The sequence below is a fragment of the Microtus pennsylvanicus genome, chromosome 1 (genome assembly GCF_037038515.1).
Source record: "Microtus pennsylvanicus isolate mMicPen1 chromosome 1, mMicPen1.hap1, whole genome shotgun sequence".
NCBI classification, from domain to species: Eukaryota; Metazoa; Chordata; class Mammalia; order Rodentia; family Cricetidae; genus Microtus; species Microtus pennsylvanicus.
Genome location: NC_134579.1, coordinates 141,398,677 through 141,424,657, shown reverse-complemented (window position 1 = coordinate 141,424,657; position 25,981 = coordinate 141,398,677). Strand labels below are relative to the sequence as shown.

Here is a 25,981-nt window from a genome sequence, read left to right as displayed (position 1 = left end):
AAGCAGAATAACCTCTCATTGGCTGAGCCAGCCAGCGTTCCAGCCCGAGAGGTGTGCAATCCCGCAATCCCAGTACTCACGAAGCAAATACAGGCAGATTTCTGTGGGTTTGAACCCAATCTTATCTACATGGTGAGTTCTGGGTCGGTCAAGGATACAAAGAAAGCTCCTGTCTCAAAGAAGTACACACGCTCAAGCTACAGAGAAACCCTGTCTCAAAAAAAAAAAAGTCAATACATGAGTAATTACTTCTCATTGTTGTGTGTGAGCGTGAATGTGTTGTGATGTGTGTGGCGTCTGGAGGACAACTCTAGAGTTAGCTCTCCCTTAGTTTTTATGTAGACTTTAGGAACAAACACTGGTTGCCAGGCTTATATGGCCGAACCATCTCCCCAGCTTCTCCAACCCCAGAGTTTTAACTGCATCTAAGCAGGTGAGGTGGTGTATACCTGTAATACCAACTCTTTGAAGGAAAGGCTAGAGGGCTGCCTTGAGTTTGAAGCCAACCTAGGTTATACATGAGGTCCTTTCTCTACAAAACAGCATTAAAGCTAGGTGGTGGCACACGCCTTTAAAGTCAGTACTTGGGAGGCAAAGGCACCTGGATCTCTGAGTTAAAAGCCACCCTGGTCTACACAGTCCCAGGATAGCCAGAGCTACATACATAATAGAGAGATCCTGTCTCAAAACAAACAAAAGCCAATAAACAAGCTGGGCAGTGGTGGTGCACACCTTTAATCCCAGATGCTGGGATGTACTTTTATGTCTGGTTTTCTGTGGTGCTGGGGGCCAAACCCTAGGCTTCCCACACGCAAGGCAAGCACTCTACCAACTGAACCACGTTCCCCACTCAGATGGAGCATAGCTCAGCCGGGCAGTGGTGGTGCACACCTTTAATCCCAGCACTTGGGAGGCAGAGGCAGGAGGATCTCTGTGAGTTCGAGGCCAGCCTGATATACAGAGCAAGTTCCAGGACAGGCTCCAAAGCTACAGAGTTCTGTCTCAAAAAACCAAAACAAACAAACAAACAAACAAGCAAATAAAATAAAACAAAAAAAAACCCAGAAAAACCAAACCAAAAAAAAAAAAAAGGAAAGAAAGAAACCCCACAAAAACAGTAACAGCAACAACAAAAACAGGGTTGGAGAGATGGTTGAGCAGTTATGAGCTCACAACCATCCATCACCCGTTCTAAGGGATCTGACCTCTATAGGCAACAGGCAAACATGTGCTGCATATACATACATGCAGGCAAAACACTCATATGAAAAAAAATAAATCAATCTAAAAAAAACTAAAAAGACAAACTAAAACTGCTTTTGTCCTGCACGTTTACAGTCTGTTTTCTGTCACATCTCCTAACCAACACAGCACAGCAGCTACTTGCAGAGCATTTCCACCCCACCAGCACGGACCATGAGGCAGGCGGGTTACATGCCAACAGTGTGCTACTCTACAGAGGGACTTGGGCATCTGAGATTTGGGTTCTGAAGAAGGAAATCCTAAAACCAGGACCCTGTGGTCTCACACTGTAGAGTGCATCCAAAGCCACTACACTCTCAAACAACTGTGACTGTATCTACGTTGGACTTCAACAAAGAGGTGACCCTCCTGTGGCTCCCTTTGCCCATGGAGTCAAGGCCAAATCCTCACTAGCCTGGCACGCCATGCCTCCCCACTTCTCTGTTCTCCCCCTACCTGTCTGGCCACAGTGCTTACTTAGCCTATCTGATGCCCTTCCTCATGCCACATATCTTCTACCTCAGGGCCTTTGTACAGGCTAGTCCCATTACATCAATGGTTTTTCCTTCTGGAAATTCTCTTTTACCTCTCTTAGGTCTTTGACAAAGTGCCACCTCCTCTGAGAAGTCTTCCCAAGACCCTACTTAAACGGCAGCTCTCCCACCTACCCACCACTCACTCCATAACACATCCCAGCAATGTATCTGTCCAAGTCACTGCCATCCGAGATCAGGGAGATTTTTATTACTGTGTCCCCATCCATGCTTTCCCACCTCTGACTGGGCTCACAAGGTCTGGGAGAGCAGAGCCTATTTTACTCACAACCATGCCCCCAGCGAGTCAGGCACCTGCGGAGGGAAGAGGAGCAGGCTGCTGTGACACAGGCAAGGAAAGGATCTGCCTGCTCCCTACTAAGCCAGTCGGCTAGGGAATGATGGGAGAGAATGTGAAGGTAGCAGAGAGGAAAGTACAGCTTCTGTCGAGGCTCCAACCAGTTTGGGAACAGCTGTGACCACCATGGCTATACCGAACCATGCCTTCAAGGACTGCTGAGATCCACCGTGACCACCCAGACTCCAATCAGTCCAGCCTCTGGCTAAGTCCCATTCACTGCTGCAGAAGTGAGCTGGCACAGAACACCTGCCAGGGATGGGCTAGGGTGCAGCTCAGTGTGGAGGGCTGGCTAAGCATGCAGGAACCCTCCTGGGTCTCACTACCTATACCATTGATAAAAACAGAACAGTCAGGCAGTGGTGGTGCACACCTTTAATCCCAGCACTCAGGAGGCAGAGGCAGGCGGACCTCTGTGAGTTCGAGGCCAGCCTGGTCTAGAGAACGAGGCCCTGGACTTTTACACAGAGAAACCCTGTCTCAAAACAAACACAAAATTTCCCCCTCTTAGCACCTTCTCTGGGCCAGCCCTGAGCTGAGGGGCCAGTGATACAGTATTGGCGAAGAGTATAGTGGAGAAGACAATCCCAACAGAGTAGCTGGCCCAGCAGAACCCCAGGAGCCCAAAGGGCACACCTGACCCAACCTGGGAGGACTTCTATCTTGGGAGAGGAAATCTAAGATCAGAAGACAAGTAAAGATCATCCAGGTAGGGGGTATGCTGGCTCCTGTCAGGAGGCTGAGGCAGAGGAGTTTGAATCTGAGGCCAGCCTGGGTTACAGGGAGACTCTTCAAGCAAACAAACAAAAACAAAAACTGCCCCACCTCCTGTGGGTCCGGCACGTGCCTTGTGATTACAGCTGCCTCCCAGGTTCCTTAGTGGATGCTCCTGGGGCCTGTGTGAGATGGCAGACACAAGGACCCGGGAGTGAGAAACAGGAGGAGACTGCAAGGAGGCCAGGTTTGCAGTGGGGACACTCTCCAATCTCTGGCTCTCTAGCACAGGTCATTCTGCCCGCCCTACCCCCAAGAACATTTAGAAGTTTCTAGAGACATTTTTGGTTGTCAAGCCAGGAAGGTGCATGCCCGCTACAACGTAGTCTACAAACACCAGACACAGTGCTAAGCATCCTAAAGTGCAGGTGCACTGAAAGATTTCCCAACTCAAAATGTCAATAGCCAAGGGTGCTAAAAGTCTAGTCTAGGGCGGGCAGTATTCGGGAGGCAGAGGCAGACGGATCTCTGAATTAGTTCCAGGACAGCCAGAGCTACACACAGAGAAACCCTGTCTTGAAAAGAAGAAAGGGGGGGGGAGGGAAAGGACTAAAATGGAAAAAGGAATAAAGAAAGCCTAGTCTAGTCAAAAAAAAAAAAAATTAAAAAAAAAAGTCATGCCAGGTCTTGATCTGCTTTAAAAAAAAAAAAGTGTGTACTTTATCCTGAGGGCCAAAGGACGTTAAAAGTTTACAAGCATGAGCTAGGATTAGTGACATATGCCGATCATCCCAGCACTTAAGAGGCTGAAGCAGAAGGGTGGCGAGTTCAGGGCCAGCCTGGGCTTCATACAAAGACCCTGACTCAAGTAACAGACAAAAGATTTAGGGCACAGATGGGAACCAGAGAGGCTCCAGATGTGTCGGAAGTTCAACACATTGTAAGTCTTGATCTCTCACGCCACTGACACCCATCAATTGATAGGCATTTAAAGGAGGTAGGACCACAGTTCAGAGACTAGGAAGTCCCTACAGACCAATGCATTCATTCCAGCAAGGAATCAACCAATGACAATTCCCCAAGATGCCAGCACCCTAGGGCTGATTGAAAATGCCATAAAGACTTAGTCCAGATACGCTGGGCTCTATCTCATAACTTTAGCCTGGTAATTCCCCACAAAAGAGCATATCTGCCCTGCCTGGGAGATCCTGCAGCCTCTTATCCAGACTTCTGTCTCTACCCTTCTGTTTACACTGCAGCTTCTTCACCGACTCTCCTCCTCACTGCAGCGACATGGCTCGAGCCATCTTTACAGCCCACAAGGCTAGCCCTCCCACCCAATTCGTCCATTAACCACTGGAGAAATAAAGGCCCACAGAAAGAAACTTGTCCAAGGTCACACCGAGTTAGGTTCCTGCCTCCCTCCCAGGCGGTACTCATCAGCCCTGAGCAGCCTCCTACGTGTCAGTGACATCCTGGTGGGTGGGTCGACAGCACCTTGCTGTCACTCCATCAATTCTCCAGAAGCCTGCACGAAACCTGAGTGAACTGGTGTGCTCCGAGGTCTCGGCGTAGTTTGAGTGGTGCTGGGTTAGCAGGCAAATGCATCTGTACCAATTTCTCTATGTGGTCAGTTAAGACAGGGAGCACCCAGCTCAGGACAGACCACCAGCAGTCAGCCTTTTCTTGGAGCGGGAGCCAAAGTTAACCTGGGTGACCTTCTGTAAGTGTCTTCGTCTTGCTGTCCCTGGGATCCTCGTCTGTAAAATGGGTCTGTCGGCCTCGGCAGCCCATGCCCTTTACCCACCATTATTACCGTATTTCCCCAGAGCTAGAAAACTCATGATTAACCAAACACTGCCCCGTATCTCAGGCACTGCGGAGCGGACCGGAACACCAGAGCACTCTAGGAACGGTGCTGGAGCCTGGAGCACGGTAGAGAACCTAGGACGTCTGGGTTTACGAGTCTGCGTCCCTCTCCTTGGCTCGAGCTGGGAGTCTGGCGGGCGCCCGGCGCGAGCCTGCAGGAGACCTGGCGCGCAACAGGGCCCGGTTCCCGCCACGGTCCGGCCTCCTGGGCGGCCGAGTGCTGCCTGGGCCCAATAGTCAAGGTCCCTCTGGGGCAAGGAGCCCCCGGTGCACCCGATTCCTCCAAAAGAGACGAGACACTCCACGCGGGAGTGCCCCCCGCTGGGGAAGCGCCCCCCTCAGGCACCTCTCGGCCTCCGTACCTGACCAGAGCTGCCTCCCCCGGCCGCCACCACGGCGCTGCCGGCCCCGTCCGCCTCCTGCGCCGCCGCCATCTTCCCGCTCCGGGTCCCCGCCCCCGCCGCCAGCCCCGCCCCGTCTCCGACGGCGCCAGCGCGATCGCGCGAGATTTCACACGTCGCCGGCCCGCCAGGCTACCGTATCCGCACCCCTTGAAAGGCCCGATAAGGCCACCGTACTCAGCTTCCGCCCTAACATTTCTCCGGAGGCTAGTTGTGTGTACGTTTTTGTTTGTTTGTTTGTTTGTTTGTTTTGATCTAACAGGAAGGAACTGCTCCGAAGTGGTCTTTCTAGTCTAAATTGTTCCTCTCATACCCTGGGTCAAGCTGGCCGGTCTTTTCGGACAGTACGGTGGTTCCTAGCGATCTGCTCCGCTTACTCTCGCTGTTTTTCGCGAGTTCTACAGGCTATAGTTCCTGAGCTTTTCGGCCACCGTAGAAAACCCGCTGGAGCCACGCCCGCTCCGACGGGAGGTCCGTGGTGGAGCCGTAGTTGTCGGACTCGGGGGTGGTTGTTGGTTTGTGCTCTTCACTTCTGGTGTGGTTTTTCTGAGTCCAAGCTTTGGCCATCAAGTCCCCGAAGGTGGTAGCATTCAGAGGCCCTATTTCAGGGTTTTTAACGACACCACACCTGGAAATGGGACCCTAGCCACTTTTAGGCAGCTTAATGTGCGCTCCAATAGAGCTTTATGCTTTCCAGCATACCTCCCCGCTTTTAAACACCATTTCGTCGTGGGCTCAAATGAATTTATTTATTTCGAGGGTTTTTTTTTTCCGAGAGACAGGATTTATTCCTTTTTTTTTTTTTTGAGACGGGGTTTCTCTTGTTGGACCCTAGAGGACAACTACCAGGAGGAGTCGCCCCAAGAGACCATCTCTCACACCACAGTTGATGTAAAAGCATGAGGATTTCGTTAATTCTATCATGACAGGGTCTTTCAGCATTCGAGAAGCCAGAAAGACCCCTAAAGGCTGGTACAGGCTAATTTAAAAGTAAAAAGCCACAAAAACAAGGGGGGTGTCTGGGGGTTGTTCTTTAACTATTATGATTGGCTTATTCAAAAGGGCTATTACCAATAATTGGCTGGAGAGCGGTTGCCAGATCAAATGAGGTAAGAGGGTACATCTGAGGGTCACTTTGCCCCTTTCCCAGGGACTGAATCAAAACACTAGGAACTGAGTCAACACCTAAGGGTTGTCTTGCCCCTATTCAATAGAACATTCACAAGGACTTGGGGAGATGGTGGAAAGTTCCCAACAGTTCAGTAAGTGCACGTATAGTTGTTAGGTCCTTGGTTCCCAGTGGAGGGGGGGGAGCACTACTACTGAGACTGAGAGGGCTCAGAATTGTCCTCAGAATTTTCTTAAAGTTTTACACTCTGTATCTCTGGCTGTCCTGGAACTCATCTGTAGACCAGGCTGGCCTCGAACTCACAGAGATCTGCCTGCCTCTGCCTCCCTGGGATTTAAAGTGTGAGCCACCACCGCTCAGTGAAAGACAGAATTTATTTTATTTTTTTATTTTTTGGTTTTTCGAGACAGGGTTTCTCTGTGGTTTTGGAGCCTGTCCTGGAACTAGCTCTTTTTTTTTAATTTATTTATTTATTAAGGATTTCTGCCTCCTCCCCGCCACCGCCTCCCATTTCCCTCCCCCTCCCCCGATCAAGTCACCCTCCCTCATCTGCTCCCAGAGCAATCAGGGTTCCCTGACCTGTGGGAAGCCCAAGGACCGCCCACCTCTATCCAGGTCTCCTAAGGTGAGCATCCAAACTGCCTAGGCTCCCCCAAAGCCAGTACGTGCAGTAGGATCAAAAACCCACTGCGATTGTTCTTGAGTTCCCATTCTTCCTCATTGTCCGCTATGTTCAGCTAGTCCAAATTTATCCCATGCTTTTTCAGACCCAGGCCAGCTGGCCTTGGTGAGTTCCCGATAGAACATCCCCATTGTCTCAGTGTGTGGGTGCACCCCTCGCGGTCCTGAGTTCCTTGCTCATGCTCTGTCTCCTTCTGCTCCTGATTTGGACCTTGAGATTTCTGTCTGGTGCTCCAATGTGGGTCTCTGTCTCTGTCTCCTTTCATTGCCTGATGAAGGTTAATATTCAGGAGGATGCCTATGTGTTTGTCTTTGGATTCACCTTCTTATTTAGCTTCTCTAGGATCATGAATTATAAGCTCAATGTCCTTTATTTATGGCTAGAAACCAAATATGAGTGAGTACATCCCATGTTCCTCTTTTTGGGTGGAACTAGCTCTTGTAGACCAGGCTGGTCTCGAACTCACAGAGATCCGCCTGCCTCTGCCTCCCAAGTGCTGGAATTTAAAGGCGTGCGCCACCACCGCCCGGCAGAATTTCTTGTTTTGAGTATTTTTTTTCCCCTGATGCAAAGGATTTCTCTAGCGTTGACTCTTTTGAAACTCACTCTGTAGACCAGGCTGGTCTTGAACTCAAAGAGATCGTCTGCTTCTCCCTCCCCAGTGTTGGGATTACAGGTGTGTGCCACCATCCAGCACAATTTTTTTTTTAAAGACAGAATCTCATACTTTACCCCAGGCTGGACTCAACTCGTGATCCTCCTGCCTCAGCCTCCATAGTGCTGAGGATACAGACATGAACCATGAGATTAATAACTCTTCCTATTTTGTGTTTTTGTTTTGACCTGGTAAGGGGAAATTAAATGGTCTTGAAATGTGGCAGTTGTAGAATTTGTCACATCTTCCAGAATCGGCTTCCCGAGCTGGAATGAACAGGTTTATAGCTAGCACACTAAGCTAGAATGCCATAATTTAATTAGCTACAAAATCAAATTTTAGATTAGCTCCAATATCTCCCAAAGGACTGCATTCAAGGATTGGGTGTGTTGGCACACGACTTTGGTCCCAGCACTCAGAAGGCAGAAGCAAGCAAATCTCTGAGTTCTAGACCAGTCTGGGTTACATAACTATGCCCTGTTTCAGAAAGAGTTACAAGCAGTTTGGCCTGCCCAGCCAAAGGGCTGGGAACTGAATGCTAGTCAGGTAGAAGCAAGCCCTCTTAACTGCTGAGACATTCCTTCAGCCCCACTGAAAACTCTTTACATTGTTTTTTTGTTTGTTTGTTTATTTGGGTTTTTTTTTGTTTTTCAAGACAGGGTTTCTCTGTGGTTTTGGAGCCTGTCCTGGAACTAGCTCTTGTAGACCAGGCTGGCCTCGAACTCACAGAGATCCACCTGCCTCTGCCTCCCAAGTGCTGGGATACATTGCTTTTAGATTATTTTATGTCTTTTGTTTTTGTTTTTTGAGACACGGTTTTTTCTCTGTAGCTTTGGAGCCTGTTCTGGAACTAGCTCTTGTAGACCAGGTTGGCCTCAAACTCATAGAGATCCACCTGCCTTTGCCTCCCGAGTGCTGGGATTAATGGCACGTGCCACCACTGCCTGGCTATTTTATGTCTTCAGGTCCTCTGGGACTAGATTTAGAGACTATTTTTTTTCAATTTTATTTTATTGATATTTATTGAGCTCTATGTTTTTCTCTGCTTCCCTCCCTGCCTCTTCCCTCCCCCTTCAACCCTCCCCCAAGGTCCCCATGCTCCCAATTTACTCAGGAGATCTTGTCTTTTTATATTTTCTACTTCCCATGTAGATTATATCTATGTAAGTCTCTCTTAGTTCTCTGGGATTGTGGTTTGTAGTCTGGCTTTCTTTGCTTTATGTTTAAAAACTACCAATGAGTGAGTACATGTGATAATTGTCTTTTTGTGTCTGGGTTACCTCACTCAAAATAATGTTTTCTAGTTCCATCCATTTTCCTGCAAAATTCAAGCTGTCGTGTTTTTTTCTGCTGTGTAGTACTCCATTGTATAAATGTACCACATTTTTCTTATCCATTCCTCGATCGAGGGGCATTTAGGTTGTTTCCAGGTTCTGGCTGGAAACAAAGCTGCTATGAACATTTGAGCACATGTCCTTGTGGCACAATTGAGCATCCTTTGGATATATACCCAAAAGTGTTATTAATGGGTCTTGAGGAAGTTTGTTTTGTAATTTTATGAGAAATTGCCACACTGACATCCAAAGGAGTTGGTACCATCTTGCATTCCCACCAGCAATGCAGAAGTGTTCCCTTTTCCCCACAACCTCTCCAGCATAAGTTGTCATCAGTGTTTTTGATGTTGGCCATTCTTACAGGTGTAAGATGGAATCTCAGAGTTGTTTTGATTTGCATTTCTCTGATGACTAAGGATGTTGAACATTTCCTTAAGTGTCTTTCAGCCATTTTAGATTCCTCTGTTGAGAGTTCTCTGTTTAGGTCTGTACGCCATTCTTTTATTGGATTATGTGATCTTTTAGTGTCCAATTTCTTGAGTTCTTTGTATATTTTGGAGATCAGACCTCTCTCTGATGTGGGGTTAGTGAAGATCTTTTCCCATTCTGTAGGCTTTTGTTTTGTTTTGTTGACCCTGTCCTTTGCTTTACAGAAGCTTTTCAGTTTCAGGAGGTCCCATTTATTAATTGTTTCTCTTAGTGTCTGTGCTGCTGGGGTTATATTTAGGAAGTGGTCTCCTGTGCCAATGCGTTCAAGTGTACTTTCCACTTTCTCTTCTATAAGGTTCAGTGTGGCTGGCTTTATGTTGAGGTCTTTGATCCATTTGGACTTGAGTTTTGTGCATGGTGATAGATATGGGTCTATTTTCATTTTTCTACATGTTGATATCCAGTTATGCCATAGAGATTATTCTGAGTGTCCATGTGGATGCTGGGAATAGAACCCAGGTGCTCTGAAAGAATAGCTGAGCTATCTCCACAGTCCCAATCAACAGCACATCTTTATCATAAGGGGCTGGAGAAACGGCTCAGAGGTTAAGAGCACTGGCTGTTCTTCTAGAGGACCCAGGTTCAATTCCCAGCCCCACGTGGAAGCTCACAACCAACTGCAACTCCAGTTCCAGGGGATCCGACACCCTCACATACATGCAGGAGAAAGACTAATGTACCTAAAACAAGGATAAATAAATTAGCCAGGCAGTGGTGTCAAATGCATTTAATCCCAGCCCTCACTCGGGAGGCAGAGACAGGTGGATCTCTGAGGTCGCAGCCAGCCACGTGAAGTCTGTTATCGGTTACGTTTCCATTGCTATGATAAGATACCATGGCCAAAAGTGATCTTGGAAGGAAGAGTTTGTTTTGGGCTATGGTTCCAGGGAACCATATGGAACATGGCAGGGATGCATGGCAACAGGCAGCAGGTACTGTGACTGGAGCAAGAATCCAAGAGCTGATTCTTAGCCGGGCGATGGTGGCGCACGCCTTTAATCCCAGCACTCGGGAGGCAGAGGCAGGCGGCTCTCTGTGAGTTCGAGACCAGCCTGGTCTACAGAGCTAGTTCCAGGACAGGCTCCAAAGCCACAGAGAATCCCTGTCTCGAAAAACCAAAAAAAAAAAAAAAAATAGAGCTGATTCTTCAAATACATGCATGGAGCAGAGGGAGAGAGCTGTGTCCCTCATGAAGCCTCTAACTGTCAACGCTCACTTTCAGTGACATACTTCCTGTAGCTCGACCTCACATCCTAAAGGTTCCCAAATGAGGACCAGGTGTTCACATCTCTTGACCCTATGAGGGAGGGGACATCCTCATTCAAACTACTTTAGGAAGACATGAGTTGTTCCTGCAGGCAATTTTTGCTGCATCATTGGTTTCTCAAGTTTCCTGACTACGCAGAAAAGGCAAACAGGACCCCCAGAGAGAGACCCTCCTCTTCCCATTTTCTCCCTTTCTTCCCTGGATTTTTTTATCTTTTTTTTTCTTTTTCTTTTTGGTTTTTCGAGACAGGGTTTCTGTGTAGCCCTGACTGTGCTGGAATTCACTCTGTAGACCAGACTGTCCTTGAACTCACAGAGATCCACCAGCCTGCCTCTGCCTCCCGAGTGCTGGGATTAAAGACGTGCTCCACCACTGGCAATTTTTCGTCTTTCTTTCCTGCCTCAGTCTCACCTGGGTTCATATCAGGTTGTGGCAGAAAATGAAATTCGGTGGAACTCCTAACCTATGCAGGAGGCCCTGTGTTCCCTTCCTAGTACCAAGCCAGCTGGGCACAGTGGTGTACACCTGTAATCCTGGACACAAGTGAATCAGATGTTCGAGGCCAACCTCCACTACATAGCAGGTTCTAGGTCAGTCTGAGTTACTAGAGACCCTGTCTAGCAAAAAGAAGAAGAGATCCACATCTGCTCTTGACAGGCTAAATGGCTTGACAGCATCTCCCTCCCTCCTAGCTACGAATTATATTACTCCTCCTCCCCCAGCATGGCAACTGTAAAGACCTAGTAAGATCAAAAGTGTAAAGATAACGCTGTTGGGAGTTCAAGTCCTGGAACTCACATGATGAAAGACAGGTAATTCCTAAAAGATGCCCTCTGACTTCCACACGTGCCATGCGCATGCCCCCCCATCACAATAAAATGTAAAGCATCTACCCTTTTATTCTCTGCTTGCTCTCCTATCCTTTAGATCTCAGCTCTCTGGTAGTACTTCTTCCTCTGGGAAGCCCCCCAGGCTCTCTAGTCTCCTCAGTTTCCCCCATCTATGCCTACTGAGTAGCAATATTCCCGTGACTGAATGTGTCTACCTGCACTATGCAGGCTAGGCTTGAGATTACTGTGGTCACTGATGTGTCCCCAGCACTGACTTCAGGATCACTGCCGAATCAAAAAACCAAGCTCTCATCACCACACGGCAAGAAGAGACTGTAGTATATGGAGTGGCCGGGCTGGGTGGTGGTGGTGGTGGTGCAACATTGAGTAGGCAGAGGCAGGCAGATGAAGGCTGAAATGTTGGCTCGGTAGTTAAGAGCACTGAATGCAAGGCTGGAGAGATGGCTCAGTGAAAGAGCACTGACTGCTCTTCCAGAGGTCCTGAGTTCAATTCCCAGCACCCACATGGCAGTTCACAGCCATGTCTCTTGGGATCCAATGCCCTCTTCTGGCATAAAGGTGTTATGTGCACATAAAGCACTCATACATAAAATAAATAAACCTTAGAAAGAGCACTGGATGCTAGAGAACTCAGGTCCTAGGTTCAATTCTCAGTGCCTACATGGAAGTTCATAACCATCTGTAGCTACGGCTCTAGGGGACCCAATGTTCTCCTATGACCTCCTTGGATGCCAGTCATTCACATACAGGCAGGCTAAACACTCAAACACAAAAATAAATTTTTGTAACATTCAAATGAGGGTGAGGGTATAGTTAATAGAGTGCTTGGTAGAGCTCACGACACCCTGGGTTCAATACCCAGCACTAGAAAACCAGGGCTTTTGTTTTTTTAATTTTTGTTTGTTTGTTTTTTGAGACAGGGTTTCACTGTTTAGTTCTGGCTGTCCTAGAACTCGCTTTGTAGACCAGGCTGGCCTCAAACTCACAGAGATCCACCTACCTCTGCCTCCTGAGTGCTGGGATTAAAGGTGTGCGCCAGCCACCGCCACCCGGCGCTTTTTTTTTTTTTTTTTTTGGTTTTTTCGAGACAGGGTTTCTCTGTAGCTTTGGTGCCTGTCCTGGAACTAGCTCTTGTAGACCAGGCTGGCCTCGAACTCCCAGAGATCCGCCTGCCTCTGCCTCCCGAGTGCTGGGATTAAAGGAGTGCGCCACCACTTCCCGGCCTCACCCGGCGCTTTTTGAACACCTTTAATCCCAGGCAGATGCAGGTGAGTTTGAAGCCAGTCTGGTCTACACATCAATTTCCAGGACAGCCAGGGCTGGGCAGAGAAACCTGCCTTGAAAAAACAAACAAGCAAGCAAACAACCAGGCTTTTGTTGTTGAGACAAGTTCTCACTATGTTGTGGAGGCTGGCCAGGAATTGTCATAAACTGAGATTACAGGTCTCGCTTGGACTGCAGTCAGAGCCGATTTGATTCGTACCGTTAAGTGGATCACAGAATCGACTCATTCTGCTCACCATTAGGGGGCACCCAACTCCACCAGGAACTGTGTTTACAGATTCTAAAGAAGGGGGACTGACCCACCCCATTTTCTAAGTCTTCAGGAGACAAAACTCAAAATCCACAGTCCTAAGTCTGAGAAAGGAGAAATCTAGGGTTCAATCGCTCAGTTCTTAGAGAGGCAGAATCTGGGCGCCTGGACAGTGGGGTCCTAAACGGAAGTAGTTGGGAATCTGAGAAAGAAAGGAATTCGCAGGTGGCACCAGGATTGGCTGAGAGCAGAACTGGCCTGGGCAGTGGTTCCCTTTGGCTTGAGTCTGTGGGAAACACTGCACAGAGAGGGAATTGTTCCCCCTGCATCTCCCCCTCCCAAACGCCCCCAGAGCTTGGCAGCCTCAGTTCTTCCCAGGCCCTGGGGACTTGGGAGCCTTCCACCGCCCCTCCTTCCCGCTCCCTGTTTTTTACTGGACTCACAGCTGCCCTGCCTCAGGACCTGGAAAATTGCCCCGGAGTATTGAAAGACTGGCCCGTAGGTTATTGCCGAACAAATTAAGAGAATTCAGGACATGGGTCCTCTACGGGACCAACAGCGCCACCTATGGGACACAAGAGAGGAATACAGACCTGTCCTCAGTCCACTCAAGAGGGTGAGGGGGAAGACCTGAGCTGCACTTAAGACCTTATCTTCGGTAAACAAAAGAACAAACAAAGGAAACTTATGACGAAGTTATAATCATCAAAATGCTTTCAACTGTTGACTTGTTTTGTTTTTGAGTCAAGGTTTCTCTGTGTAACAGCCCTGAATGTCTTCGAACTCGGTCTGGACTCAAACTCATAAAAGATCTACCTGCCTGGGAGTAAAGGTGTGTGCCACCATTGCCCAGTTGGCTTCTTTTTTCTTTCTTTTTTTTTCTCACAGAGATCTGCCTTCTTCAGCCCCCCAGGTGCTGGGATTATAGATGTGTGCCACCATGCCTACCTAATACGTTGGACACATGGAGAGACTGAGTTTGCAAACTTGTGTAAGAATAAAGGTTCTTTTACATACAAGAATCTGTCTCCTGGTTGGTTATGGGGGGACTACGTGATCTGAGCAATTCGTTTGTTTTTTGAGACAGGGTTTCATTTCTCTATGTAGCCCTGGTTGTCCTGGAACTAACTCTGTAGACCAAGCTGGCCTAAAACTCACAAAGGTCTGCCTGCCTCTGCCTCCCAGGGGTTGGAATTAGCAGGGGGGTGGTAGTGCACACCTTTAATTTCAGCACTCTGAAGGCAGAGGCAAGCGGATCTCTGTGAGTTCAAGGCCAGCCTGGTCTACAAGAACTAGATCCAGGACAGCTCGGACTGTTATTCAGAGAAACCCTGTCTTGAAAAGCAAAAAAATAAAATAAATAAAGGAGTGTGCCATTGTGTGTGTATGTATAAGTGTATACATATACACGCGTGTACCTGTGGAGGTCAGAGGTTCTCCCCTCTCGCTTGATGTGGGTTCTGCGGATAGACCACCTGTACTCTCAGAGCCACCTAACCAGCCCGGTGTGTGTCTATTTGGTTTGGTTTGGTTTGAAACAGGGTCTCATGCACCCCAAGCTAGTTTGAAACTCACTATATAGTGGAGAATAACCTTGAATTTCTGATTTCCCTGCCTCCACCTCAAGACTTCGGGAGTGTTGTAAATATAGGCTCCAACTGCTACATCTGGATATTTTGGGGGTATTAAAATTATTTGTTATGTGTGTGTGCACTATTTGTATGATTGTTTTGAGACAGATCTTACACTGCCACCTAAGTTGGCCTCAAAAATCTTGCTGTGTAAAAAAAGAAAAAAGAGGAAAAAGGGTTTTGTGGCGCACACCTTTGATCCCAGCACTGTTAGGCAGAGGCAGGAGGATCTCTGTGAGTTCAAGGCCAGCCTGGTCTACAGAATGAGTCTAGGACAAGCAGAGCTACGTGGAGAGACCATGTCTCAAAACAAACCAAGTAAATAAATAAATAAGTGTAATTTAAAAAGAAAACTAAAACTCACTATGTAGCCCAGGGTTTAGATTGCTATGATTCTCCTGCCTCAGGTATCAAGCTCAGGTTTACATCCACATGCCTGGCTTGTAGTTACCCCTTCATTCCAATGGACCAGGTCTGGGGTTAAAGGCACAGGCATGCAGGTGCTCACCAAATAAATGTTCAGAACGCAGGATGCTAACCATCTTGTCAGAAAACCACACCCATCAAATGTTGACTAGATTCCATAGGCTCTGGGAGTCTCAGAAAAAAAGGCCACACCAAAGTCAGTGAACTGGGTTTGTTTATTCTTTCACTGAAAGAATTCAGTCTGGAGATGGGAACAGGAAGACGAGGGCTGCTGGAACACTGGAATGTAGACCCATCCTGGTCAGGTGATGAGGGCAAAGAGCCCGAGGGCTGGTTCTCCCTTCCCCCTCACATGGGGTTTACTCGCCCTTTAGGAGAGTAAGGATCTGATCCGTAAAAATGCTGGCGTAAGTGGTCATGGCCGCCGAGCTTTTGCTGTACATGTCCCTGAAGAGAAAGCACAGGGTGATTGGAGGAAGAGCCTAGAAACTGGAACCCTGGGTCTGAGGGAGACAAAGCAGGGTTTGGACCTCTGCATTTGAGAGAAAATGAGATGGGGCCTATATTCCTCTGTCTGAGAGAGGACTGCTGGGGTCTGGATCCCATGGTGTGAAGGAGGAGGCTGGGCATGGTCCCTGATCTACAAGAGTGTGTCAGGATCTGTCTCTACCAGGCAGGACGCACCTGAGTTTCTCATCCACACTGGTCAGGTATGTTTTCTGGTATAGGTCTTGGGCAGCCGCCTTAGCCGTGTCCCAGTAACTGGAGATGGACTCCTGCACCTTGTCCAGCAGAGCTGGACTGCCTGGATCATCTTGCTGCAGCTGCTGGGCCGCTTGGACCTCTGGGAGAAACCCGAGGTGATGGTGAGATGGGAGGCGCACAGGGGGCTTTGGTAAGCGGAAGCATTGTGAGGGAGAAGAGGGGTGGCAGAGGAATGTGGAAACCTGCTTGAAGATGACTCCACCCCTTCCTCACCGACCTCTCCCCTCTCCCCACCTCCTTGAAGCCCCACTCACCACATCCCAACACCAGGAGGACGAGGAAGAGAGCCAGGAGGAACCGAGAGCCCATGCCGTCTGTGACCTGGAGCACTGAGGACAGTGTTGTGTTAACAGAGCCACTGGACAGGATGTTGCTAGGGGTGGCCGGGAACCCTCCTCTGTCCCTACTCCTGCCCAACAAGGGCTTTAAACCTGTTCATTCAGATAAGGTGTTTTCTGGAGTTCCACTGTAGATGCTTCTTGGGGGAAGGGGGTGGGCAACACAACTTCTCATTATCTAGTCCTGGCTGACCTGGAGCTCTCTATTGCCTCAATCAGATAGGCACCTGCCTTGGCCTCTCAAGTGCTGGGGTTGATGGTGTGTATCACCACACCTGGTTCTTTTTTTTTAAGTGCATATGAAGCCAGGGATAGTGTGGCATATGACTTTAATCCAGCACTTGGGAGGCAGAGGCAGGTGGATTTCTGTGAGCTTGAGGCCAGCCGGGTCTACAAGAACTAGTTCCAGGGGGGCTGGAGAGATGGCTCAGCAGTTAAGAGCACTGGCTGTTCTTCTAGAAGACCCAGGTTCAAATCCCAGCTCCCACATGGCAGCTCACACTGTCTGTAACTCCAGTTCCAGGAGATCTGATATCTTCATACCAATACATATAAAATAAAAGTTTAAAAAATTATTTAAAAAAAAAAAAGAACTAGTTCCAGGACAGGCTCCAAAGCTACAGAGAAGCCCTCTCTCGAAAAACCAAATAATAATAATAATAATAATAATAATAAATGTATATGGGATTTTGCCTGCATGTATATAATTGCACGCAGTACCGAGCACATGCCTAGGACATGCAGAGGATCCCCTAAAACTGGAGTTAGGTTTGTGAGTCACCATGTGGATGCCATGAACCAAACCCAAGTCTTCTGCAAGAGCAACAAGCGCTCTTAACCACTGAGCCATCTCTCCAACCCCCCCCCCCCCACTTTTTAACACAGAGTCTCATATTGTGGCCATGTTGGCCACAAATTGACTAAGTTCACTGGGTACTTCTGATCCTCCTGCCTCTGCAGTGCTGGAATCACAGATGTGTCCCACCATGCCTAGTTTCTGTGGTCCTGGTAACTGAACCTAGGACCCTGAGAACATCAGGCAGGCACTCTACCCAGTGAGCCACAACTCCAGTTCTGTGATAATTTCTGCATTCTCTTTCCTTTTCTAACAAGAAAACAAAAATAAAAAACAGATTCTTTTTGAGTAGATGAGGCTGGCATTGAGCTCTTAGCATTCCCCTGCCTCTGGAGTGCTGAGAGTATGAGAGTACTGTCATGTACCACAATGTCAGGGGACATTTTTCCCCAAGTATTAGGGATCTCACTTAGGGCCTTCAACACGCCAGTGAAGCCCAGACTAGAAAACTGAGAAACACCTTTCCATTCATTCGCTCACTCAGGAAAGCTGTCAGGAGGCCTAAACAGGTCTGGATTAGTAGGAAATATAAACAAACCCTTTTAAAACAAACACATTCTTTGTTAAAACCTTGAGGATGAAGCTGGGCATTCTGGGTGGATTTGTTCAGTGGGTAAGGGGATCTGCCGCTAAGCCTGAGGACCTGAGTTCAATCCCTGCAACCCACATGGTGGAAGGAGAGAACCAACTCCTGCAAGTTGTTCTCTGACCTCTACATGTGTGCCAATGCACACGTGCGTGCGCATACGCGTGCACACACACACACAAACAGAAAACTGAAATAGAAAATGTAGCTGGGCAGAGGTGGGCACCCCTTTAACTCCAGCAAAGGCAAGCAGATCTCTATGAGTTCAAGACCAGCTTTGCAGAAAGACACCCTGGGACAGAGTCCACGCCAACACTTGTGACTCTAGAGGTTTGTCTAATCAAAGCACAGAGTCACCACCCATATTTTGGGAATGGAAAACTGGGACAGCAACAGGCTGAAATCGGGGCTGGAGAGATGGCCCAGCGGTTAAGAGCACTGACCGCTCGCTCTTACAGAGGACCTGGGTTCAATTCCCAGCACCCCTGTGGCAGCTCACAGCTGTCTGAGTCCAGTCCCAGGGAATCCCGTGCTCTCTTCTTCAGGTAGCCAAGCCTGCCCATGGTGCACATACATGGAAGCAAAACATCTATATGTATAAAAAAATAAAAGATCCAGCCGGGCGGTGGTGGCGCACACCTTTAATCCCAGCACTCAAGAGGCAGAGGCAGGTGGATCTCTGTGAGTCTGAGGCCAGCCTGGTCTACAAGAGCTAGTTCCAGGACAGGCTCCAAAGCTACAGAGAAACCCTGTCTTGGAAAAAAAAATCCTTTGAAAAAGAGGTAGAGATGAAACCTGGGAGAAGGGCCAAGCTAAACAGACAGACTACAAATCTAAACTCCACGGTTTTAGTCAGGCACACCAGAGCAGGCTAGGCTGAGGCAGGAGGATCAAAAATTCAAGGTTATCATGGGCTACATAGTGAAAGACCTTGTCCCAAATAAAATAAAATAAAACAAAACAAAATAAAAAATCCTTCCATTCCTTGATTCCAAGACAAACTTCTAACAAGGTGACGCCTGTAATTTCTGGTTTAGGGATCTCTGTCCCTCCCTGATGTCCCTGCCCCCTCCCCTTTGTCCCTCTCTTACCTGAATGTAACGGGCAGGTTGGGACTGTCCTCACTAACTCCAGTGGGTTGGCAGGTTTTATAGGTCTGGAGGGCCCCCTCCCTCCATATCAGGCAGCTCCTCTGTCCTAGGCCAAAGTCCTAGCCAACAGAGCCATGGAGGGGGTGGGGTGGCAAGGCTGGAAGGGCAGTGGCCAGTGACGTCCCCTGCCAGCTTAAACCCCAGGGAAGCCCCGTTTTGAAAGAGCTATCCATAAACTGGGCAGAGCTGAGATCTCAATCTCTTTCAGAAGACTGAGGCAGGAGGATCATGAATTCAGAGTGAGTACAGGAACCACTGGGCGGCTTAGCAAGATTTTATCTGAAGACCAAAAGGCTCAGCTTGCGTTTTATTCACCCAGGGTCTCAGGTAGCTCAGGTGACCCCAGAACTCTCTGTGTAGTTGAGGCTGTCCTTGCTGTCCTTGAGCTTCTGGTCTTCCAGGTGCTGGGATTACAGGTTTGTAGCACCTTACCCAGCTTGAAATGAAAAACAAAGCCAACCAGGTAAACATGGTAAGTTCCAGAACAGTCAGGGCTACATGGTGAGATCCAGTCTAAAAATACATAGAAAGATAAGAAGAATTCTGGGACTGGGAGGAGAGAAGGGAGGGAGGGGAAGTTTCAGTGGGAATATAAAATAAACGAAAAGTTTAATTAATAAAAAACAATAACTCTGGGAAGTTGACCCATCATGTAAAGGAGCTTGTGCCAAGGATCTGAGTCAGTTCCCCAAAAGAAGGAAGAGAACAACTCCAAAAGTTGTCTTCTGACCTCTACAGTACACAAGGCACACACACCTAAGCAAGCACACACAGACACTCACACATAAATAAATGTAATTTTTAACTGACCATTGCCCTAACCTTAGCTACCTTGTCATCCCCTAAATAAATGTAATTTTTTGTTGTTTGTTTTTTCAAGACAGGGTTTCTATGTGTAGCCCTGACTATCTTAGACTCACTCTTATAGACCAGGCTGGCCTCGAACTCACAGAGATTCACCTACCTCTGCCTCCCGAGTGCTGGGATTAAAGGTGTGCCACCATGGCCCGACATAAATGTAATTTTTAAAAGAAGGCTGGGAGTGTGGCTCAGTGACAGGGAACTTACCTGGCATGTGTGAGGTGCTGGGTTCAATTCCTAGAACCTCCCCCACTGCCTCCCCCAAAAGAAAGAGACACAACCCCCCAATCCCTGAGAGAGAGGGTTGGATATTGCGGAGGGGTTTTGGATTTGGGGAACCCACTTGGAATAGGGCCTAAGGTCTGCATGGTCGAGGAAAGAAAGGACACTATAAAGATACGGTTCGTCTGAACCATGCCGGCCCTCAAAGCTTTGCCTCCTGGATCTGAGCAGGCGCCTGGAAGTCTCCAGTTCACTTCAAGCCAGAACCATGAGGGGAGGGGGGCTTATCACCTTGTCCCCTGCCAGGTGACAGCCTTTCCACTTATTAACTCCTAGATATGACGAGCAGTGACCTCTGGCCCCAAGTGGAGCTACTCAGCTAATGACACAGTTTAAGAACAAACACCTTTATTGTGGGTGCCGGAGGTGGGGGGGGGGGGGGAGGTGTGTGGCACTTTAACCCTGAGTCCAGTCCCTGCAGAGTAGCTGGGGACACAGGCTGTGGGTCTTGTTCAGGAGCTGGTCTCTGGAGCTTTGCAGCCAGGCCTGAGTGCGAGGACCCAGGTCTTTCAAATGGTCTTCATAGTAGGTCTGCACAAAGCCCTGGACAGCCCCAGGGCCCCTGTGTAAAGGGGACATCTTAGTTGTCATCCTGGATGCCACAGGGGTTTGGCACATTTGCTTCTGACCTTCTTCAGACTCAAGACTCCAGACTCTTAGTTTCCCTCAGACCCAGGGGTCCAGGCCCAGCCCTCCTCCCTCAGACCCTCGGACCCAGGGATCCAGCCCTCCTCCCTCAAACCCAGGGGCCCAGGCTCAGCCCTCCTCCCTCAGATTCAGGGATCCTGCCCTCCTCCCTCAGACCCTCAGACCCTGGGATCCTGCCCTCCTCCCTCAGACCCAGGGTTCCAGGCCCAGCCCTCCTCCCTCAGACCCTCAGACCCAGGGATCCAGCCCTCCTCCCTAAACCCAGGGGCCCAGGCTCAGCCCTCCTCCCTCAGACTCAGGGATCCTGCCCTCCTCCCTCAGACCCTCAGACCCTGGGATCCTGCCCTCCTCCCTCAGACCCAGGGTTCCAGGCCCAGCCCTCCTCCCTCAGACCCTCAGACCCAGGGATCCAGCCCTCCTCCCTAAACCCAGGGGCCCAGGCTCAGCCCTCCTCCCTCAGACTCAGGGATCCTGCCCTCCTCTCTCAGACCCTCAGACCCTGGGATCCTGCCTTCATCCCTCAGACCCAGGGTTCCAGGCCCAGCCCTCCTCCCTCAGACCCTCAGACCCTCAGACCCAGGGATCCTGCCCTCCTCCCTCAGACCCAGGGGTCCAGGTCCAGCCTCCTCCTCTCTCAGACCCAGGGTCTAGCCTCTGGCTCTCTTTCCTTTAACTCTGGTGTTCCTTCCCAGCCAAGGTGCAGAACTCTCTCACCAGAACCACTGCCATCTGTCCCTAGTCCTGGTCACCAGCGGCTCCACCAGATCCATCACCCTGGCCCTCACCAGGCTCCAGCGGCTGATCTCAGGGCTAGGTGTGGGGAGCAGGCTTTCTGTGGTCACGGATGCTGGGAAGATCAGAGGAGGTTGAGTGGGCCCGGATCCCAGAACCCCATTCCTCTCCCACTGTGTGTTGCTCCTGGGGGCAGGTGTAACTCACCTTTGTACCCAGACACCCATGTCATCCGTCACCATAGGCGACACCTCACTTCCTCAGTCCTACACTCAGTTTCCCATCCTGTAAAAGGGGCACAGTGACTTCCTACTTGAGGGCTACGGTGCCACCTAGGAGCAAGAGTACAGGAAGTGCCCTGTATCTTGTACACCTTGCCAGCCCTGTCCACCAGCCTGGCTGACTGGCCCCTGACGCCATCTTCCCTTCCCCTCTGCTGGTCCCTCCCTTGGCTCTGTCTTCTGAGATTTTCTTGCTCAGTCTGCACATTCACTTCACCTGGTGCCTCTTTCCTCCAACCGCCTGACCCTACTGCCCAAGGATGACCCCTGACCCGGAACATCCCCTGCCTCCCAGTTCTTCCCCGCCCCTCTTGCTCTAGCACCCACACACCTAGCTAGAGACTCATGCGAGGATATTAGCACACAAGTATAGGCGCACATGCTTGTATTTTTGTTTTGTTTTAACCTCTTTTTTTTTTCATTTGTTTTTGTGTTTTCTTTTTTCTTTTTCTTTTCTTTTTTCTTTTTTTTTTTGGTTTTTCGAGACAGGGTTTCTCTGTGGCTTTGGAGCCTATCCTGGAACTAGCTCTGTAGACCAGGCTGGTCTCGAACTCACAGAGATCCGCCTGCCTCTGCCTCCTGAGTGCTGGGATTAAAGGCATGCGCCACCATCGCCCGGCTTGTGTTTTCTTTTTGAGACAGGCTTTCTCTGTGTAGCCCTGGCTGTCCTGGAACTCGCTCTGTAGACCAAGCTGGCCTCAAACTCACAGAGATCCGCCTGCCTCTGCTTCTTGAGTGCTGGGATTAAAGATGTGAGCCAACTCGCCCAACCTATTTTAACATTTTTTGAAGACTTTTTTTAAAATTAATTTATTTATTTATTACATATACAATGTTCTGTCTGTATGCCTGCAGGCCAGAAGAGGGCACCAGACCCCATTACAGATGGTTGTGAGCCACCATGTGGTTGCTGGGAATTGAACTCAGGACCTTTGGAAGAACAGGCAATGCTCTTAAGCTCTGAGCCATCTCTCCAGCCCCCTTGAAGACTTATTTTTAATTGTGTGTATATGTTCCTGTCTGTATGAGTATGTATGCAAGTGCACTGCCTATGGAGGTCAAAGGCATCGGATCCCCTGGAGCTGGGGTTCCAGGCAGTTGAGAGCCTGGGAACCGAACTCCACCGAACCCCAGGCCTGTGCAAGAGCAGTACATGTCCTTAACCACCATCCTTAACAACTAGGTCATCCCTCCTAACTGTAACCTATTATTTATCTATTTATTGTTTGTTTCGAGACTCGAGATAGGTCTCTTGCAGTCCTGGCTGTTCTCATGAGGCTGAGGATAACTGCTGATCCTCTTGACTCCGCCTCCAAAGCCGTGGGTTGACAGGTGTGTGCTCCTGTCCTGGTTCGTGCAGGGCTAGGGCTGGACTCCAGGGCTTCCTGTGTGTTAGGTAGGCACTCTACCAACTAAGCCGAAGCCCCAGCTTGTCCTGAAGCCTCCTATGTAACTGATGCTAGCCTTGAGCTCCTAATCCTCCTGCCTCCACCTCCCAAGTGCTGGGGTCCAGGCACATACCATCACACCCAGACCACACACGTGCTCTAGCACCAAGACACGTATGTCACCTGCTGTCCTAAGCCTCACCTATGACTTCACTACTTCAAGACACAGTCTCCCATTCTGTGAAAGGGGCACTAAGCTAAGCACATGAGAAATACACAGGAAGGGACCTGGCACCACCAGCACTGTCTGTAGAAGAAGCATGTATATTTATATTTTTATTTTATGTGCATTGGTGTTTTGCCTGCATGTATGTTTGTGTGAGATCTTGAAGTTATAGACAGTTGTGAGCTCCCATGTGGGTGCTGGGAATTGAACTCAGGTCCTCTGGAAGAACAGCCAGTGCTCAACTGCTGAGCCATCTCTCCAGCCCCGCAGCATGTCATACAGAGTCCATGGCTCACCAGGAACTCACTGTGTACACCAAGCTGGTCTCAAACTCATGGAGGTCCACCTGGCTCTGCCTCCTGTGTGCTGGGATTAAAGGTGTGTACCCCTACAGCCTGACTATTCTGAATTTTTAAAGACTGAGGACCCCAACCATCGATCCTCATGCCTGAGCCTTTGAGGAACTGGGATTACAGACCTGTGCCAATATACTCTGCTCATGAGAATTTTGAATACCTGAGCAAAATAAAAAGCTATGTGTGAACACACAGACAGAAACAGCCACACACTTAGAACTTTTCAAACATGTATCCTGGAAAGAATCACAAATGCACACACATGTCCACCCAGGAAACATTGCGATTTTTAGAGGTAGAATCAGGAGGATCATGAGTTCAAGGCCAGCCTGGGCTACCTGAGATCCTTTCTCAAAATAAAACAAAAAGCCTGACAACAACAAAAAATCATGAATAGACAGAATTAGGCAGCAACAGCAAGCATACTGGTGCCCACCAGGGGACATGTGCATTTGTCACCACTGGAGCTGGCACCAAGCAGCCAAGGGTAAGGCTTTGCTGGCAGAGTTCTCACTAGGTCCTGAGTTTGTTGCCCAGCACCACACAACCCAGGTGTCGCAGGGCATGCCTGTAATCTGAGCACTTCAGGATGGAGGCAGGAGCATTAGAAATTCAAGATCATCCTTAGACCCTGTGTTCTATCCCCGTGTGTAGGTGTGTGTGTAGGTGTGTGTGTAGGTGTGTGTGTGTGTGTGTGTGTTATACTTGTCTTACATGGCTACTGACACGTTTGATGAAACCAAATGGTACCCCACCCAGAGAATCCCACCTCCAGCACGTCCCCCACTCCTCACCTACAAGGCTGGCCATGAGCAGCACCGAGAGGCAAAGTGAGGACAGGGCCTGCAGCCTGCATCCCAGGAGGGACATTTCTGGGGACTTGATCTCTCTGTCCGTCTGTCCCTCTGTGCTCCACTCTACACTGGAAAGAGACCTCCCTCTGTCACCTCTCCACTCCTCTTGGCAGAACTTCAAAGAGATGGGCCTGCTGACACTGGCAGTCAAAGGCCATGTCTGCCCTTGCCTGCCTCCCTCCTTCCTGCCCTCCCAGGGTGCTGTCCTGGCCTGACAGAAGACAGAAGCTCTGACACCGAAGCGGATTCAAATCCTGCCTCCACCAAACTTTTCCTGGACCCTGTTTCTCACTATGAGAATTGAGACTACAATCTATATATGAGAAATTGGTGAATGTGTGGAATTTGTTCTGTTTTATTTTGAGACAGGGTCTCATGTAGCCCAGGCTGCCCTGGAACTCTATCTTCAAGAATGATATAGAATCCTTATTCTCCTCCCTCCATTTCCCAGATATTGGCGCAACAGGCAGGTGCCACCATGCCTGGCTCTCCTATGTACTTTTTTTTTTTTTTTTTTTTTTTTGGTTTTTCGAGACAGGGTTTCTCGGTGGCTTTGGAGCCTGTCCTGGAACTAGCTCTGTAGACCAGGCTGGTCTCGAACTCACAGAGATCCGCCTGCCTCTGCCTCCCGAGTGCTGGGATTAAAGGCGTGCGCCACCATCGCCCGGCTCTCCTATGTACTTTTAAGAAAATAATTTATTAAACTTTATTTATTTATTTATTTGAGACAAAGTTCCTCTGTGTAACAGCCCTGACTGTCCTGGAACTCACTTTGTAGACCAGACTATCCTTAAACTCACAGAGATCCACCTGCCGCTGCCTCCCAAGTGCTGGGATTAAAGGAGTGCACCACTACTGCCTGGCAACATTTTTAGTGTATTTTTAACTACGTGTTTATGTGTCTGCCTGTGTCGAGGTATGTATGCATAAGCGTGTGAGTGCAGGTGCCCACAGAGGTGTCAGATTTCCCTATAACTGGATGTGAGCTGCCTGATGTGGGTGCTGGGAACTGAATTCAGGTCCTCTGGAGATAGGTTTAACCACTAAGCCATCCCGGTGACCCTTTAGTTGTTTTTAGTTATGTTTATTTGCAAGTGTGTGTTGTGTGTGTATATGTGCATGTGGTGTGTCTGTGTTGTGTGTGTGTACATTTTGTGAGGCTGTGGGTGTGTCCACACCACCAAATACATATGGAGGTCAGAGGACAGCTTCAGGTTTCAGGAGCTGGTTCTGTCCTCCCACCAGGTAGATCCCAGGAATCAAATTTGGGAGTTAGGCTTGGACGCAGGTACCTTTACCTGCCATCTTGCCTCCTCCTCCTCCTCTTCTCCCTTCCTCACTCTCTGCATGAGGCAGGGTCTTGTTGTGACCCTTTTGCCTCAGCTTCTTGAGTTCTATGATTTCAAGGGTAAACCACGTCAGCGAGTGAAAAAAAATTAATTTAAATATGTTCCATGCATGATTTAGGAATGTTACCAAGAGATATTTAAACATTACCTATTCATCTGAAGTTGAAATGTAACCGTGTACCCTGTGGCTTCC

At 49.0% G+C, this 25,981-nt stretch overlaps 2 protein-coding genes across 5 annotated transcripts in view; both read right to left on the bottom strand.

Moving 5' to 3' along the window:
* Clptm1 (CLPTM1 regulator of GABA type A receptor forward trafficking) overlaps positions 1–5,182 on the bottom strand; it is a 30,668-nt gene extending 25,486 nt beyond the window's left edge. The window contains exon 1 of the mRNA XM_075989638.1: positions 5,079–5,182. Coding sequence (XP_075845753.1) covers positions 5,079–5,150 — 72 coding nt within the window. The 5' untranslated portion in view covers positions 5,151–5,182. The remainder of the gene's footprint in view (positions 1–5,078) is intronic.
* Positions 5,183–15,311: 10,129 nt separating this feature from the next.
* Positions 15,312–24,552, bottom strand: Apoc2 (apolipoprotein C2). 4 transcript variants are annotated; one of them, XM_075958638.1, is made up of 4 exons: positions 24,380–24,552; positions 16,135–16,209; positions 15,800–15,959; positions 15,312–15,562 (listed from the first exon to the last, which is right to left on the bottom strand). In XM_075958638.1, exons 1-4 carry the CDS (start codon positions 24,453–24,455, stop codon positions 15,475–15,477), a joined length of 399 nt encoding a protein of 132 aa, XP_075814753.1. In that variant the 5' UTR covers positions 24,456–24,552; the 3' UTR covers positions 15,312–15,474. The 4 variants fall into 4 exon arrangements, with proteins under 4 accessions (XP_075814753.1, XP_075814780.1, XP_075814770.1 ...); XM_075958665.1 differs by lacking the exon at positions 24,380–24,552 and adding an exon at positions 18,752–18,898; XM_075958655.1 differs by lacking the exons at positions 15,312–15,562; positions 15,800–15,959; positions 16,135–16,209 and adding exons at positions 20,286–20,516; positions 21,317–21,449; positions 21,542–21,619 and having other exon boundaries at positions 24,380–24,517.
* Between the last annotated feature and the right edge of the window lie 1,429 nt (positions 24,553–25,981).